The following is an 18,768-nucleotide window of genomic DNA, read 5'->3' as shown; positions in this document are numbered from 1 at the left end:
CTGTCTTTATTGCGGCTCAACTTTTATCTTCCCCTTCGTCTCTGTTTTCTTTGCCATATCTCTCTCTCCCTCTCTGTCTCTCTCTCTCTCTCTCTCTCTCTCTCTCTCTCTCTCTCTCTCTCTCTCTCTCTCTCTCTCTCTCTCTCTCTCTCTCTCTCTCTCTCTCTCTCTCTCTCTCTCTCTCTCTCTCTCTCTCTGTCTCTCTCTCTCTCTCTCTCTCTCTCTGCCTCTCTGTCTCTCTCTCTCTCTCTCTCTCTCTCTCTCTCTCTCTCTCTCTCTCTCTCTCTCTCTCTCTCTCTCTCTCTCTCTCTCTCTCTCTCTCTCTCTCTCTCTCTCTCTCTCTCTCTCTCTCTCTCTCTCTGTCTCCTTCTCTCTCTCTCTCTCCCCAGGGGGGCGCCTGACAGCTGAGTGAACAGCGCTTCGGATTCGTAATCCTGAGGTTCCGGGTTCTATCCCCGGTGGAGGCGGAGACAAATGGGCAAAAAGCTTCTTTCACCCTGATGCCCCTGTTACCTAGCAGTAAATAAGTACGTGGGAGTTAGACAGCTGCTACGGGCAACTTCCTGGGGGGGGGGGGGGGTAACAAAATGGAGACCTAGTCGAGGACCGGGCTGTGGGGACGTTAAGCCCTGAAATCATCTTAAGATAACTTCAAGATAACCCAACCGTCTCTCTCTCCGTCTGTTTCTCGCCCTTAGGGAGCCGGTCGGCCGAGCGGACAGCACGCTGGACTTGTGATCCTGTGGTCCTGGGTTCGATCCCAGGTGCCGGCGAGAAACAATGGGCAGAGTTTCTTTCACCCTATGCCCCTGTTACCTAGCAGTAAAATAGGTACCTGGGTGTTAGTCAGCTGTCACGTGCTGCTTCCTGGGGGTGGAGGCCTGGTCGAGGACCAGGCCGCGGGGACACTAAAAACCCCCAAAATCCATCTCAAGATAACCTCTGTCTCTTTATCTCTCCCTCAGCATCAGCCTTCTTTCTGTCTCTCTACGTCTATCCCCTCTTCACCCCTTCGTCTCTGGTCTCATCCACACCTCCATCTCAGCCCCAATTTGTGCTGTGCTCTCTCCTCATCCTTATGTTGCATAGGCTTCCCTTTCTGTTGCTCGAGACTGTCTCTGTTGCTTCTAATATGCTCTATATTGCAAACGGTGAGGAGCCATTAAATCACTCCCTTGAACACTACATTATTGAATGTGAATCCATCAAAGATTTTAGCACTCCTGGCTCTATTGTACAATCCCATATGGAACTATTTCATTGAATTTTGATATTGCGGAAGATAGCTTAGCAGTTTATCATAAATTTGCTTGTATTTTGCTTGCAGCTCTTATGAATACTTCCTTCCCGTGTGGCAGCGAATACAAGCATCGCCTTTCATTGTAATTAGACCTAATTGAATTATTCACATTAGTGATAATTTACATTTTTTGCTGAAGGATGTTAATATTATTGTTCTTGGTCCTTGGTGTCTTTGGTCCGTGGTGTGTTTGGTCCGTGGTGTGTTTGGTGCGTGGTGTGTTTGGTCCATGATGTGTTTGGTCCGTGGTGTGTTTGGTTCGTGGTGTGTTTGGTTCGTGGTGTGTTTGGTCCGTGGTGTGTTTGGTCCGTGGTGTGTTTGGTTCGTGGTGTGTTTGGTCCGTGGTGTGTTTGGTTCGTGGTGTGCTTGGTCCGTGGTGTGTTTGGTTCGTGGTGTGTTTGGTCCGTGGTGTGTTTGGTTCGTGGTTCGTGGTGTGTTTGGTCCGTGGTGTGTTTGGTCCGTGGTGAGTTTGGTGCGTGGTGTGTTTGTCCGTGGTGTGTTTGGTCCGTGGTGTGTTTGGTCCGTGGTGAGTTTGGTGCGTGGTGTGTTTGTCCGTGGTGTGTTTGGTCCGTGGTGTGTTTGGACCATGGTGTGTTTGGTCCTTGGTGTGTTTGGTCCGTGGTGTGTTTGGTCCGTGGTGTGTTTGGTCCGTGGTGTGTTTGGACCATGGTGTGTTTGGTCCTTGGTGTGTTTGGTCCGTGGTGTGTTTGGTCCGTGGTGTGTTTGGTCTGTGGTGTGTTTGTCCGTGGTATGTTTGGTCCATGGAGTGTTTGATCCGTGGGGTGTTTGGTCCGTGGAGCCATGCAGTTACCTACCTTGAACTAGAGCTTTGGATCCCACGTGAGGGATGTTGAACTACCAACTGTGGTAGTTCAACATCCTTAACACTAACATCTTTCAGACATTACACACGACAACACCCTGTTGTAGGTGATCACTAACTGTAGACATTTTTTAAATTTTAAATTTTGGCCCGAGGGGCGAGTTTATTGGGCAGCGCCACTCATCTTGTGAGTGGACATACCGCCATAGTGACAGTATTGGGCAGCGCCACTCATCTTGTGAGTGGACATACCGCCATAGTGACAGTATTGGGCAGCGCCACTCATCTTGTGAGTGGACATACCGCCATAGTGACAGTATATACAACACTCCCCAATATTAAGAAAACCCGCTGGGTTGTTCATCCTGTCACTTGTACCCAGACACAGCTGGGACTTGCTTGACTGTCTCGAGTGAACGTCTCCTCAAACTAGAAGATTAACATCTGTCAACCCAAAAAATCTTACGTTATCTTGTGGGTGCAAAATGGGGAAATCTTTTAAGAACAGTATCAATATTTGACAAATAGTGTTTTCCTAACTCAAACAATGTGGGGTTTATTATTCTACACATATTTCTAATGTCTCTGAGGTGTTCACATTCACGTAGATGGTGGTCAAGGCGGTGTCCGTCACTCTCACCACAGATTCTGCAATTCCGCTGAACAATTGTTGTTTCCATTCCGAATCTCCACTGATATTTGTTTCCAAGACGGATTCTCGCTATTACTGATTCTTTCTAACGTCGTCCTCCTCTTCGGCCATAACGATTGGGATTGCCAGCTGCAACCATGTTGTACCATCGTACAGATTCACTGGTTTGTGCTTCTATCCTTCTTTCCTCAGTTACCTTGTCACGGTTATGTTGCCTGACAATACCTCTAATTTGTAGTAGAGTCTTGGGTATGAAGTATTCAATATGGTCTCCTTCAGCGCCTTCAGCAGCCAGCACATCTGCTCGTTCATTCCCACATATTCCAACATGGGAGGAGATCCACAGAAACTTGATGACTTTTTCCTGGTTGGTTAATGCCCTCTCAGCTCTCTTAATTTCAGCGACTATTGCAAGAGTTTCTGCCCGATTTTTACGTAGGCTTTGCAGTGCTGCTTTTGAATCAGAGCAGATCACTGCACCATTAGTATTTCTTTCAAGGAATCTTAACGCGATAACAATGGCAGTTCTGCTTGTGTTGAATAGGCATAGTTCTCAATACGCGTTTTTCTTCATTTTTGCATTATCCTTAATTACAGTGTATGCTGCACCAGCCCTGCCATTGACAGGATTTGATGACCCATCAGTGTAGATTTGATCTAGTTCATTTCCGGCTTCTTTATAAATTTCCTGGAGATACTTGTACCTCATTTTGGTATCATGTTGGATTTTTTCATTGCCATTTCATTGATGATAATCTTGCATGTCATTCTCCCAGGGAGGTAACCTCTCTACAGGCAGGAGCTCACGGGCTTGCTCAAACAGGTGAAGTTCTTCGATGAAGCAGACTGATCTTAGATGCCATTTTTTTGCTTCTCCTGCTTCCTCCTGTTAGCAGCACAGAACTCAGATTTTTCTTGGCTGTATCATTGTAATGGGGATCTCTGGCTATCCTAATTGCAAGCTTATCATTCACTTCGTTAATTCTGCTTTTAACACTGGGGAGGGACAACTCCTCTCGTAGATTAGACGTTTTGGCAGTTCTTTTGTAGACATTACTCTAGACATTACTGACCCTAGACATTACTATAGACATTACTGACCGTAGACATTACTCTAGACATTACTGACCCTAGACATTACTATAGACATTACTGACCGTAGACATTACTATAGACATTACTGACCCTAGACATTACTATAGACATTACTGACCGTAGACATTACTATAGACATTACTGACCGCAGACATTAGTGACTGTAGACATTACACATGTCAACACCCTGGTGAAGGTGATCACTAGGGTACATCTTAGCAATATTCGAGGTAAATACACATTCCATGGTAAACTTAGAATTAGTTTACTTAGTTAAGTAAGCTGGGTTTACTTAGGATATATTGCAACAAATTACGTGTGAAAGGAGACACATCAATGGAAATAAAATGCCATTCACTTTTCCAAGGAACTAAACATTCCATTCACCTGGACTTCTTTCCTTCTGGACTTCATTCACCTGGACTTCTTTCCTTCTGGACTTCATTCACCTGGAAACTTTCCTTTTGAAGACTGCTCAAAGCCGAGTTGAAAGAGCTTTCCTTTTCCCTCTGGACTTCATACACCTGGAAACTTTCCATTTTAAGACTACTCATAGTCGAGTTGATAGAACTACGGCCTCACACGAGTGGGGTCCAGGGTTCGAGACCCATACAGTCCAGGTCAATGGAACATCAATGGAAGTTGCACTTTTGTTATATATAAAAATGACCCCTTTTATATTTATGAATCCAGTTTAGTACTTTTTTTAAACGAGAGCGAAATTAAGTTAAAGATTTAAGTCAATGACGTTAGTGGTGATTGAAGGTGGCTTGTGTCCCAATATTTGGTGTCTACTTGGCTACACGACGACACCTGCTGTGGGGGCGACGACACCTGCTGTGGGGGCGACGACACCTGCTGTGGGGGCGTCGACACCTGCTGTGGGGGCGACGACACATGCTGTGGGGGCGTCGACACCTGCTGTGGAGGCGACGACACATGCTGTTGAGGCGACGACACCTGCTGCGGGGGCGACGACACATGCTGTGGGGGCGTCGACACCTGCTGTGGGGGCGACGACACATGCTGTTGAGGCGACGACACATGCTGTTGAGGCGACGACACCTGCTGTGGGGGCGACGACACCTGCTGTGGGGGCGTCGACACCTGCTGTGGGGGCGACGACACAAGCTGTGGGGGCGACGACACCTGCTGTGGGGGCGACGACACCTGCTGTGGGGGCGACGACACCTGCTGTGGGGGCGACGACACATGCTGTGGGGGCGACGACACATGCTGTGGAGGCGACGACACATGCTGTTGAGGCGACGACACCTGCTGTGGGGGCGACGACACATGCTGTGGAGGCGACGACACATGCTGTTGAGGCGACGACACCTGCTGTGGGGGCGACGACACATGCTGTGGGGGCGACGACACCTGCTGTGGAGGCGACGACACCTGCTGTGGAGGCGACGACACCTGCTGTGGGGGCGACGACACCTGCTGTGGAGGCGACGACACCTGCTGTGGGGGCGACGACACCTGCTGTGGGGGCGACGACACCTGCTGTGGAGGCGACGACACCTGCTGTGGGAGCTACGACACCTGCTGTGGGGGCGACGACACCTGCTGTGGGGGCGACGACACCTGCTGTGGGGGCGACGACACCTGCTGTGGAGGCGACGACACCTTCTGTGGGGGCGACGACACCTGCTGTGGGGGCGACGACACCTGCTGTGGGGGCGACGACACCTGCTGTGGGGGCGACGACACCTGCTGTGGGGGCGACGACACCTGCTGTGGGGGCGACAACACATGCTGCGGGGGCGACGACACCTGCTGTGGGGGCGACGACACCTGCTGTGGGGGCGACGACACCTGCTGTGGGGGCGACGACACCTTCTGTGGGGGCGACGACACCTGCTGTGGGGGCGTCGACACCTGCTGTGGGGGCGACGACACATGCTGTGGGGGCGACGACACCTGCTGTGGGGGCGACGACACCTGCTGTGGGGGCGACGACACCTGCTGTGGGGGCGACGACACATGCTGTGGGGGCGACGACACATGCTGTGGAGGCGACGACACATGCTGTTGAGGCGACGACACCTGCTGTGGGGGCGACGACACATGCTGTGGAGACGACGACACATGCTGTTGAGGCGACGACACCTGCTGTGGGGGCGACGACACATGCTGTGGGGGCGACGACACCTGCTGTGGAGGCGACGACACCTGCTGTGGAGGCGACGACACCTGCTGTGGGGGCGACGACACCTGCTGTGGAGGCGACGACACCTGCTGTGGGGGCGACGACACCTGCTGTGGGGGCGACGACACCTGCTGTGGAGGCGACGACACCTGCTGTGGGAGCTACGACACCTGCTGTGGGGGCGACGACACCTGCTGTGGGGGCGACGACACCTGCTGTGGGGGCGACGACACCTGCTGTGGGGGCGACGACACCTGCTGTGGAGGCGACGACACCTTCTGTGGGGGCGACGACACCTGCTGTGGGGGCGACGACACCTGCTGTGGGGGCGACGACACCTGCTGTGGGGGCGACGACTCCTGCTGTGGGGGCGACGACACCTGCTGTGGGGGCGACAACACATGCTGCGGGGGCGACGACACCTGCTGTGGGGGCGACGACACCTGCTGTGGGGGCGACGACACCTGCTGTGGGGGCGACGACACCTTCTGTGGGGGCGACGACACCTGCTGTGGGGGCGACGACACCTGCTGTGGGGGCGACGACACCTGCTGTGGGGGCGACGACACCTACTGTGGGGGCGACGACACCTGCTGTGGGGGCGACGACACCTGCTGTGGGGGCGACGACACATGCTGTGGGAGCGACAACACATGCTGTGGGGGCGACGACACCTGCTGTGGGGGCGACAACACATGCTGTGGGGGCGACAAAACATGCTGTGGGGGCGACTACACCTGCTGTGGGGGCGACGCCACATGCTGTGGGAGCGACGCCACATGCTGTGGAGGCGACGACACCTGCTGTGGAGGCGACGACACCTGCTGTGGAGGCGACGACACCTGCTGTGGAGGCGACGACACATGCTGTGGAGACGACGACACCTGCTGTGGAGGCGACGACACCTGCTGTGGAGGCGACGACACCTGCTGTGGAGGCGACGACACCTGCTGTGGAGGCGACGACACATGCTGTGGAGACGACACCTGCTGTGGAGGCGACGACACCTGCTGTGGGGGCGACGACACATGCTGTGGGGGCGACGACACATGCTGTGGAGGCGACGACACATGCTGTGGGGGCGACGACACATGCTGTGGAGGCAACGACACCTGCTGTGGGGGCGACGACACCTGCTGTGGAGGCGACGACACCTGCTGTGGAGGCGACGACACCTGCTGTGGAGGCGACGACACCTGCTGTGGAGGCGACGACACATGCTGTGGAGACGACGACACCTACTGTGGAGGCAACGACACCTGCTGTGGAGGCGACAACACCGGCTGTGGGGGCGACGACACCTGCTGTGGAGACGACGACACATGCTGTGGAGGCGACGACACCTGCTGTGGGGGCGACGACACCTGCTGTGGGAGCGATGACACATGCTGTGGAGGCGACGACACCTGCTGTGGGGGCGGCGCCACATGCTGTGGGAGCGACGACACCTGCTGTGGGGGCGACGCCACCAGCTGTGGGGGCGACGACACCTGCTGTGGAGACGACGACACATGCTGTGGAGGCGACGACACCTGCTGTTGGGGCGACGACACCTGCTGTGGGGGCGACGACACATGCTGTGGAGGCGACGACATATACTGTGGAGGCGACGACACCTGCTGTGGAGGCGACAACACCTGCTGTGGGGGCGACGACACCTGCTGTGGAGACGACGACACATGCTGTGGAGGCGACGCCACATGCTGTGGGAGCGACGACACATGCTGTGGAGGCGACGACACCTGCTGTGGGGGCGACGACACCTGCTGTGGGGGGCGACGACACCTGCTGTGGAGGCGACGACACATGCTGTGGAGACGACGACACCTGCTGTGGAGGCGACGACACCTGCTGTGGAGGCGACGACACCTGCTGTGGAGGCGACGACACCTGCTGTGGAGGCGACGACACATGCTGTGGAGACGACGACACCTGCTGTGGAGGCGACGACACCTGCTGTGGGGGCGACGACACATGCTGTGGGGGCGACGACACCTGCTGTGGGGGCGACGACACCTGCTGTGGAGGCGACGACACCTGCTGTGGAGGCGACGACACCTGCTGTGGAGGCGACGACACCTGCTGTGGAGGCGACGACACATGCTGTGGAGACGACGACACCTGCTGTGGAGGCGACGACACCTGCTGTGGGGGCGACGACACATGCTGTGGGGGCGACGACACCTGCTGTGGGGGCGACGACACCTGCTGTGGAGGCGACGACACCTGCTGTGGAGGCGACGACACCTGCTGTGGAGGCGACGACACCTGCTGTGGAGGCGACGACACATGCTGTGGAGACGACGACACCTGCTGTGGAGGTGACGACACCTGCTGTGGGGGCGACGACACATGCTGTGGGGGCGACGACACCTGGTGTGGGGGCGACGACACCTGCTGTGGAGGCGACGACACCTGCTGTGGAGGCGACGACACATGCTGTGGGGGCGACGACACATGCTGTGGGGGCGACGACACATGCTGTGGGGGCGACGCCACATGCTGTGGGAGCGACGCCACATGCTGTGGAGGCGACGACACCTGCTGTGGAGGCGACGACACCTGCTGTGGAGGCGACGACACATGCTGTGGAGACGACACAACCAGCTGAGAACAGCATCCACAGCTGACTGACTCGCCCGTGTTCACACTGTGTGGCCGTGTTCACACTGTGTGGCCGTGTTCTCACTGTGTGGCCGTGTTCACACTGTGTGGCCGTGTTCTCACTGTGTGGCCGTGTTCACACTGTGTGCCCGTGTTCTCACTGTGTGCCCGTGTTCACACTGTGTGCCCGTGTTCACACTGTGTGCCCGTGTTCACACTGTGTGCCTGTGTTCACACAGTGTGCCCGTGTTCACACTGTGTGCCCGTGTTCACACTGTGTGCCCGTGTTCACACTGTGTGGCCGTGTTTACACTGTGTGGCCGTGTTCACACTGTGTGGCCGTGTTCTCACTGTGTGGCCGTGTTCACACTGTGTGGCCGTGTTCTCACTGTGTGGCCGTGTTCACACTGTGTGGCCGTGTTCTCACTGTGTGGCCGTGTTCACACTGTGTGGCCGTGTTCACACTGCGTGGCCGTGTTCACACTGTGTGGCCGTGTTCACACTGTGTGGCCGTGTTCTCACTGTGTGGCCGTGTTCACACTGTGTGGCCGTGTTCTCACTGTGTGCCCGTGTTCACACTGTGTGGCCGTGTTCACACTGTGTGGCCGTGTTCTCACTGTGTGCCCGTGTTCACACTGTGTGCCCGTGTTCACACTGTGTGCCCGTGTTCACACTGTGTGCCCGTGTTCACACTGTGTGGCCGTGTTCTCACTGTGTGGCCGTGTTCACACTGTGTGGCCGTGTTCACACTGTGTGGCCGTGTTCTCACGGTGTGGCCGTGTTCACACTGTGTGGCCGTGTTCTCACTGTGTGGCCGTGTTCACACTGTGTGCCCGTGTTCTCACTGTGTGCCCGTGTTCACACTGTGTGCCCGTGTTCACACTGTGTGCCCGTGTTCACACTGTGTGCCCGTGTTCTCACTGTGTGCCCGTGTTCACACTGTGTGGCCGTGTTCTCACTGTGTGGCCGTGTTCTCACTGTGTGGCCGTGTTCACACTGTGTGGCCGTGTTCTCACTGTGTGGCCGTGTTCTCACTGTGTGGCCGTGTTCTCACTGTGTGGCCGTGTTCTCACTGTGTGGCCGTGTTCTCACTGTGTGGCCGTGTTCTCACTGTGTGGCCGTGTTCTCACTGTGTGGCCGTGTTCTCACTGTGTGGCCGTGTTCTCACTGTGTGGCCGTGTTCTCACTGTGTGGCCGTGTTCTCACTGTGTTGCCGTGTTCTCACTGTGTGGCCGTGTTCTCACTGTGTGGCCGTGTTCTCACTGTGTGGCCGTGTTCTCACTGTGTGGCAGTGTTCTCACTGTGTGCCCGTGTTCTCACTGTGTGGCCGTGTTCTCACTGTGTGCCCGTGTTCACACTGTGTGGCCGTGTTCTCACTGTGTGGCCGTGTTCTCACTGTGTGGCCGTGTTCACACTGTGTGGCCGTGTTCTCACTGTGTGGCCGTGTTCTCACTGTGTGGCCGTGTTCTCACTGTGTGGCCGTGTTTTCACTGTGTGGCCATGTTCTCACTGTGTGGCCGTGTTCTCACTGTGTGCCCGTGTTCACACTGTGTGGCCGTGTTCTCACTGTGTGGCCGTGTTCTCACTGTGTGCCCGTGTTCACACTGTGTGGCCGTGTTCTCACTGTGTGGCCGTGTTCTCACTGTGTGGCCGTGTTCACACTGTGTGGCCGTGTTCTCACTGTGTGGCCGTGTTCTCACTGTGTGGCCGTGTTCTCACTGTGTGGCCGTGTTTTCACTGTGTGGCCGTGTTCTCACTGTGTGGCCGTGTTTTCACTGTGTGGCCGTGTTCTCACTGTGTGGCCGTGTTCTCACTGTGTGGCCGTGTTCTCACTGTGTGGCCGTGTTTTCACTGTGTGGCCGTGTTCTCACTGTGTGGCCGTGTTTTCACTGTGTGGCCGTGTTCACACTGTGTGGCCGTGTTCACACTGTGTGGCCGTGTTCTCACTGTGTGGCCATGTTCTCACTGTGTGGCCGTGTTCACACTGTGTGGCCGTGTTCACACTGTGTGGCCGTGTTCTCACTGTGTGGCCGTGTTCTCACTGTGTGGCCGTGTTCTCACTGTGTAGCCGTGTTCTCACTGTGTGGCCGTGTTCTCACTGTGTGGCCGTGTTTTCACTGTGTGGCCGTGTTCTCACTGTGTGGCCGTGTTCACACTGTGTGGCCGTGTTCACACTGTGTGCCCGTGTTCACACTGTGTGTCCATGTTCTCACTGTGTGCCCGTGTTCACACTGTGTGGCCGTGTTCTCACTGTGTGGCCGTGTTCTCACTGTGTGGCCGTGTTCACACTGTGTGGCCGTGTTCTCACTGTGTGGCCGTGTTCACACTGTGTGGCCGTGTTCTCACTGTGTGGCCGTGTTCTCACTGTGTGGCCGTGTTCACACTGTGTGGCCGTGTTCTCACTGTGTGCCCGTGTTCACACTGTGTGCCCGTGTTCACACTGTGTTTCCGTGTTCACACTCTGTGGCCGTGTTCACACTGTGTGGCCGTGTTCACACTGTGTGCTAGTGTTCTCACTGTGTGGCCGTGTTCTCACTGTGTGCCCGTGTTCTCAATGTGTGCCCGTGTTCTCACTGTGTGGCCGTGTTCACACTGTGTGCCCGTGTTCACACTGTGTGCCCGTGTTCACACTGTGTGGCCGTGTTCTCACTGTGTGCCCGTGTTCACACTGTGTGCTCTTTTTCACACTGTGTGGCCGTGTTCACACTGTGTGCCCGTGTTCACACTGTGTGCCCGTGTTCACACGGTGTGCCCGTGTTCACACTGTGTGCCCGTGTTCACACTGTGTGCCCGTGTTCACACTGTGTGGCCGTGTTCACACTGTGTGCCCTTGTTCACACTGTGTGCCCGTGTTCACACTGTGTGCCCGTGTTCACACTGTGTTGCCGTGTTCACACTGTGTGCCCGTGTTCACACTGTGTGCCTGTGTTCACATTGTGTGGCCGTGTTCGCTCTGTGTGCCCTTGTTCACACTGTGTGCCCGTGTTCACACTGTGTGCCCGTGTTCACACTGTGTGGCCGTGTTCACACTGTGTGCCCGTGTTCACACTGTGTGCCCGTGTTCACACTGTGTGGCCGTGTTCTCACTGTGTGCCCGTGTTCTCACTGTGTGCCCGTGTTCACACTGTGTGCCCGTGTTCACACTGTGTGGCCGTGTTCTCACTGTGTGCCCGTGTTCACACTGTGTGCTCGTGTTCACACTGTGTGGCCGTGTTCACACTGTGTGTCATTGTTCACACTGTGTGCCCGTGTTCACACAGTGTGCCCGTGTTCACATTGTGTGCCCGTGTTCACACTGTGTGGCCGTGTTCACACTGTGTGCCCTTGTTCACACTGTGTGCCCGTGTTCACACTGTGTGCCCGTGTTCACACTGTGTGGCCGTGTTCTCACTGTGTGGCCGTGTTCACATTGTGTGGCCGTGTTCTCACTGTGTGGCCGTGTTCACACTGTGTGGCCGTGTTCACACTGTGTGGCCGTGTTCTCACTGTGTGCCCGTGTTCACACTGTGTGCCCGTGTTCACACTGTGTGCCCGTGTTCACACTGTGTGCCCGTGTTCACACTGTGTGGCCGTGTTCACACTGTGTGGCCGTGTTCACACTGTGTGGCCGTGTTCTCACTGTGTGGCCGTGTTCACACTGTGTGGCCGTGTTCTCACTGTGTGGCCGTGTTCACACTGTGTGCCCGTGTTCTCACTGTGTGCCCGTGTTCACACTGTGTGCCCGTGTTCACACTGTGTGCTCGTGTTCACACTGTGTGCCCGTGTTCTCACTGTGTGCCCGTGTTCGCACTGTGTGGCCGTGTTCTCACTGTGTGGCCGTGTTCTCACTGTGTGGCCGTGTTCACACTGTGTGGCCGTGTTCTCATTGTGTGGCCGTGTTCTCACTGTGTGGCCGTGTTCTCACTGTGTGGCCGTGTTCTCACTGTGTGGCCGTGTTCTCACTGTGTGGCCGTGTTCTCACTGTGTGGCCGTGTTCTCACTGTGTGGCCGTGTTCTCACTGTGTGGCCGTGTTCTCACTGTGTGGCCGTGTTCTCACTGCGTGGCCGTGTTCTCACTGTGTGGCCGTGTTTTCACTGTGCGGCCGTGTTCTCACTGTGTGGCCGTGTTCTCACTGTGTGGCCGTGTTCTCACTGTGTGGCCGTGTTTTCACTGTGTGGCCGTGTTCTCACTGTGTGGCCGTGTTTTCACTGTGTGGCCGTGTTCACACTGTGTGGCCGTGTTCTCACTGTGTGGCCATGTTCTCACTGTGTGGCCGTGTTCACACTGTGTGGCCGTGTTCACACTGTGTGGCCGTGTTCTCACTGTGTGGCCGTGTTCTCACTGTGTGGCCGTGTTCTCACTGTGTGGCCGTGTTCTCACTGTGTGGCCGTGTTCTCACTGTGTGGCCGTGTTTTCACTGTGTGGCCGTGTTCTCACTGCGTGGCCGTGTTCACACTGTGTGGCCGTGTTCACACTGTGTGGCCGTGTTCACACTGTGTGCCCGTGTTCACACTGTGTGGCCATGTTCTCACTGTGTGCCCGTGTTCACACTGTGTGGCCGTGTTCTCACTGTGTGGCCGTGTTCTCACTGTGTGGCCGTGTTCACACTGTGTGGCCGTGTTCTCACTGTGTGGCCGTGTTTCACACTGTGTGGCCGTGTTCTCACTGTGTGGCCGTGTTCTCACTGTGTGGCCGTGTTCACACTGTGTGGCCCGCTGTTCTCACTGTGTGGCCCGTGTTCACACTGTGTGGCCCGTGTTCACACTGTGTTTCCGTGTTCACACTGTGTGGCCGTGTTCACACTGTGTGGCCGTGTTCACACTGTGTGCCGTGTTCTCACTGTGTGGCCGTGTTCACACTGTGTGGCCGTGTTTCACACTGTGTGGCCCGTGTTCTCACTGTGTGCCGTGTTCTCACTGTGTGGCCGTGTTCTCACTGTGTGGCCGTGTTCTCACTGTGTGGCCGTGTTCTCACTGTGTGGCCGTGTTCTCACTGTGTGGCCGTGTTCTCACTGTGTTGGCCGTGTTCTCACTGTGTGCCGTGTTCTCACTGTGTGGCCGTGTTCTCCACTGTGTGGCCGTGTTCTCACTGTGTGGCAGTGTTCTCACTGTGTGCCCGTGTTCTCACTGTGTGGCCGTGTTCTCACTGTGTGCCCGTGTTCACACTGTGTGGCCGTGTTCTCACTGTGTGGCCGTGTTCTCACTGTGTGGCCGTGTTCACACTGTGTGGCCGTGTTCTCACTGTGTGGCCGTGTTCTCACTGTGTGGGCCGTGTTCTCACTGTGTGGCCGTGTTTCACTGTGTGGCCATGTTCTCACTGTGTGGCCGTGTTCTCACTGTGTGCCCGTGTTCACACTGTGTGGCCGTGTTCTCACTGTGTGGCCGTGTTCTCACTGTGTGCCCGTGTTCACACTGTGTGGCCGTGTTCTCACTATGTGGCCGTGTTCTCACTGTGTGGCCGTGTTCACACTGTGTGGCCGTGTTCTCACTGTGTGGCCGTGTTCTCACTGTGTGGCCGTGTTCTCACTGTGTGGCCGTGTTTTCACTGTGTGGCCGTGTTCTCACTGTGTGGCCTTGTTTTCACTGTGTGGCCGTGTTCTCACTGTGTGGCCGTGTTCTCACTGTGTGGCCGTGTTCTCACTGTGTGGCCGTGTTTTCACTGTGTGGCCGTGTTCTCACTGTGTGGCCGTGTTTTCACTGTGTGGCCGTGTTCACACTGTGTGGCCGTGTTCTCACTGTGTGGCCATGTTCTCACTGTGTGGCCGTGTTCACACTGTGTGGCCGTGTTCACACTGTGTGGCCGTGTTCTCACTGTGTGGCCGTGTTCTCACTGTGTGGCCGTGTTCTCACTGTGTGGCCGTGTTCTCACTGTGTGGCCGTGTTCTCACTGTGTGGCCGTGTTTTCACTGTGTGGCCGTGTTCTCACTGTGTGGCCGTGTTCACACTGTGTGGCCGTGTTCACACTGTGTGCCCGTGTTCACACTGTGTGGCCATGTTCTCACTGTGTGCCCGCGTTCACACTGTGTGGCCGTGTTCTCACTGTGTGGCCGTGTTCTCACTGTGTGGCCGTGTTCACACTGTGTGGCCGTGTTCTCACTGTGTGGCCGTGTTCACACTGTGTGGCCGTGTTCTCACTGTGTGGCCGTGTTCTCACTGTGTGGCCGTGTTCACACTGTGTGGCCGTGTTCTCACTGTGTGCCCGTGTTCACACTGTGTGCCCGTGTTCACACTGTGTTTCCGTGTTCACACTGTGTGGCCGTGTTCACACTGTGTGGCCGTGTTCACACTGTGTGCTAGTGTTCTCACTGTGTGGCCGTGTTCTCACTGTGTGCCCGTGTTCTCAATGTGTGCCCGTGTTCTCACTGTGTGGCCGTGTTCACACTGTGTGCCCGTGTTCACACTGTGTGCCCGTGTTCACACTGTGTGGCCGTGTTCTCACTGTGTGCCCGTGTTCACACTGTGTGCTCTTTTTCACACTGTGTGGCCGTGTTCACACTGTGTGCCCGTGTTCACACTGTGTGCCCGTGTTCACACGGTGTGCCCGTGTTCACACTGTGTGCCCGTGTTCACACTGTGTGCCCGTGTTCACACTGTGTGGCCGTGTTCACACTGTGTGCCCTTGTTCACACTGTGTGCCCGTGTTCACACTGTGTGCCCGTGTTCACACTGTGTGGCCGTGTTCACACTGTGTGCCCGTGTTCACACTGTGTGCCTGTGTTCACATTGTGTGGCCGTGTTCACACTGTGTGCCCTTGTTCACACTGTGTGCCCGTGTTCACACTGTGTGCCCGTGTTCACACTGTGTGGCCGTGTTCACACTGTGTGCCCGTGTTCACACTGTGTGCCCGTGTTCACACTGTGTGGCCGTGTTCTCACTGTGTGCCCGTGTTCTCACTGTGTGCCCGTGTTCACACTGTGTGCCCGTGTTCACACTGTGTGGCCGTGTTCTCACTGTGTGCCCGTGTTCACACTGTGTGCTCGTGTTCACACTGTGTGGCCGTGTTCACACTGTGTGTCATTGTTCACACTGTGTGCCCGTGTTCACACAGTGTGCCCGTGTTCACATTGTGTGCCCGTGTTCACACTGTGTGGCCGTGTTCACACTGTGTGCCCTTGTTCACACTGTGTGCCCGTGTTCACACTGTGTGCCCGTGTTCACACTGTGTGGCCGTGGTCTCACTGTGTGGCCGTGTTCACACTGTGTGGCCGTGTTCTCACTGTGTGCCCGTGTTCACACTGTGTGGCCGTGTTCACACTGTGTGGGCCGTGTTCTCACTGTGTGCCCGTGTTCACACTGTGTGCCCGTGTTCACACTGTTGTGCCCCGTGTTCACACTGTGTGCCCAGTGTTCACACTGTGTGGCCGTGTTCTCACTGTGTGGCCGTGTTCACACTGTGTGGCCGTGTTCACACTGTTGCCCGTGTTCACACTGTGTGGCCGTGTTCACACTGTGTGGCCCGTGTTCACACTGTGTCCTTGTTCACCTGTGTCACATTGTGTGGCCGTGTTCACACTGTGTGCCCTTGTTCACACTGTTGTGCCCGTGTTCACACTGTGTGCCCGTGTTCACACTGTGTGCCGTGTTCACACTGTGTGCCCGTGTTCACACTGTGTGCCCGTGTTCACACTGTGTGGCCGTGTTCTCACTGTGTGCCCGTGTTCTCACTGTGTGCCCGTGTTCACACTGTGTGCCCGTGTTCACACTGTGTGGCCGTGTTCTCACTGTGTGCCCGTGTTCACACTGTGTGCTCGTGTTCACACTGTGTGGCCGTGTTCACACTGTGTGTCATTGTTCACACTGTGTGCCCGTGTTCACACAGTGTGCCCGTGTTCACATTGTGTGCCCGTGTTCACACTGTGTGGCCGTGTTCACACTGTGTGCCCTTGTTCACACTGTGTGCCCGTGTTCACACTGTGTGCCCGTGTTCACACTGTGTGGCCGTGTTCTCACTGTGTGGCCGTGTTCACACTGTGTGGCCGTGTTCTCACTGTGTGCCCGTGTTCACACTGTGTGGCCGTGTTCACACTGTGTGGCCGTGTTCTCACTGTGTGCCCGTGTTCACACTGTGTGCCCGTGTTCACACTGTGTGCCGTGTTCACACTGTGTGCCCGTGTTCACACTGTGTGGCCGTGTTCTCACTGTGTGGCCGTGTTCACACTGTGTGGGCCGTGTTCACACTGTGTGGCCGTGTTCTCACTGTGTGGCCGTGTTCACACTGTGTGGCCGTGTTCTCACTGTGTGGCCGTGTTCACACTGTGTGCCCGTGTTCTCACTGTGTGCCCGTGTTCACACTTGTGTGCCCGTGTTCACACCTGTGTGCTCGTGTTCACACTGTGTGCCCGTGTTCTCACTGTGTGGCCCCGTGTTCGCACTGTGTGGCCGTGTTCTCACTGTGTGGCCGTGTTCTCACTGTGTGGCCGTGTTCACACTGTGTGGCCGTGTTCTCACTGTGTGGCCGTGTTCTCACTGTGTGGCCGTGTTCTCACTGTGTGGCCGTGTTCTCACTGTGTGGCCGTGTTCTCACTGTGTGGCCGTGTTCTCACTGTGTGGCCGTGTTCTCACTGTGTGGCCGTGTTCTCACTGTGTGGCCGTGTTCTCACTGTGTGGCCGTGTTCTCACTGTGTGGCCGTGTTCTCACTGTGTGGCCGTGTTCTCACTGCGTGGCCGTGTTCTCACTGTGTGGCCGTGTTTTCACTGTGCGGCCGTGTTCTCACTGTGTGGCCGTGTTCTCACTGTGTGGCCGTGTTCTCACTGTGTGGCCGTGTTTTTCACTGTGTGGCCGTGTTCTCACTGTGTGGCCGTGTTTTCACTGTGTGGCCGTGTTCTCACTGTGTGGCCGTGTTCTCACTGTGTGGCCGTGTTCTCACTGTGTGGCCGTGTTCACACTGTGTGGCCGTGTTCACACTGTGTGGCCGTGTTCTCACTGTGTGGCCGTGTTCTCACTGTGTGGCCGTGTTCTCACTGTGTGGCCGTGTTCTCACTGTGTGGCCGTGTTCTCACTGTGTGGCCGTGTTTTCACTGTGTGGCCGTGTTCTCACTGTGTGGCCGTGTTCACACTGTGTGGCCGTGTTCACACTGTGTGGCCGTGTTCACACTGTGTGCCCGTGTTCACACTGTGTGGCCATGTTCTCACTGTGTGCCCGTGTTCACACTGTGTGGCCGTGTTCTCACTGTGTGGCCGTGTTCTCACTGTGTGGCCGTGTTCACACTGTGTGGCCGTGTTCTCACTGTGTGGCCGTGTTCACACTGTGTGGCCGTGTTCTCACTGTGTGGCCGTGTTCTCACTGTGTGGCCGTGTTCACACTGTGTGGCCGCGTTCTCACTGTGTGCCCGTGTTCACACTGTGTGCCCGTGTTCACACTGTGTTTCCGTGTTCACACTGTGTGGCCGTGTTCACACTGTGTGGCCGTGTTCACACTGTGTGCCCGTGTTCTCACTGTGTGGCCGTGTTCACACTGTGTGGCCGTGTTCATACTGTGTGCCCGTGTTCTCACTGTGTGGCCGTTTTCTCACTGTGTGCCCCGTGTTCTCACTGTGTGGCCGTGTTCTCACTGTGTGGCCGTGTTCACACTGTGTGCCCGTGTTCACACTGTGTGCCCGTGTTCACACTGTGTGCCCTTGTTCACACTGTGTGCCCGTGTTCACACTGTGTGCCCGTGTTCACACTGTGTGGCCGTGTTCACACTGTGTGCCCGTGTTCACACTGTGTGCCTGTGTTCACACTGTGTGGCCGTGTTCACACTGTGTGCCCTTGTTCACACTGTGTGCCCGTGTTCACACTGTGTGCCCGTGTTCACACTGTGTGGCCGTGTTCACACTGTGTGCCCGTGTTCACACTGTGTGCCCGTGTTCACACTGTGTGGCCGTGTTCTCACTGTGTGCCCGTGTTCTCACTGTGTCCCCGTGTTCTCACTGTGTGGCCGTGTTCACACTGTGTGCCCGTGTTCACACTGTGTGCCCGTGTTCACACTGTGTGGCCGTGTTCTCACTGTGTGCCCGTGTTCACACTGTGTGCTCGTGTTCACACTGTGTGGCCGTGTTCACACTGTGTGCCCGTGTTCACACTGTGTGCCCGTGTTCACACAGTGTGCCCGTGTTCACACTGTGTGCCCGTGTTCACACTGTGTGCCCGTGTTCACACTGTGTGGCCGTGTTCACA

General features: G+C 56.2%; 1 protein-coding gene across 1 annotated transcript in view; it reads right to left on the bottom strand.

Moving 5' to 3' along the window:
* Nucleotides 1-4,605: 4,605 nt before the first annotated feature.
* Nucleotides 4,606-18,768, bottom strand: part of LOC138355553 (uncharacterized) — a 32,311-nt gene continuing 18,148 nt past the window's right edge. The window contains exons 2-8 of the mRNA XM_069310793.1: nucleotides 7,811-8,611; nucleotides 7,285-7,728; nucleotides 6,763-7,245; nucleotides 6,217-6,492; nucleotides 5,776-6,048; nucleotides 5,419-5,694; nucleotides 4,606-5,271 (exon numbers count right to left, since the gene is read on the bottom strand). Of these exons, the coding sequence (XP_069166894.1) occupies nucleotides 4,606-5,271; nucleotides 5,419-5,694; nucleotides 5,776-6,048; nucleotides 6,217-6,492; nucleotides 6,763-7,245; nucleotides 7,285-7,728; nucleotides 7,811-8,611 (3,219 nt within the window). The remainder of the gene's footprint in view (nucleotides 5,272-5,418; nucleotides 5,695-5,775; nucleotides 6,049-6,216; nucleotides 6,493-6,762; nucleotides 7,246-7,284; nucleotides 7,729-7,810; nucleotides 8,612-18,768) is intronic.

Source organism: Procambarus clarkii, chromosome 6 (assembly GCF_040958095.1).
Source record: "Procambarus clarkii isolate CNS0578487 chromosome 6, FALCON_Pclarkii_2.0, whole genome shotgun sequence".
In the NCBI taxonomy this organism is placed as follows: Eukaryota; Metazoa; Arthropoda; class Malacostraca; order Decapoda; family Cambaridae; genus Procambarus; species Procambarus clarkii.
Note: the sequence above shows the minus strand (reverse complement) of the source record. Positions and strands in the feature narration are given on the sequence as shown.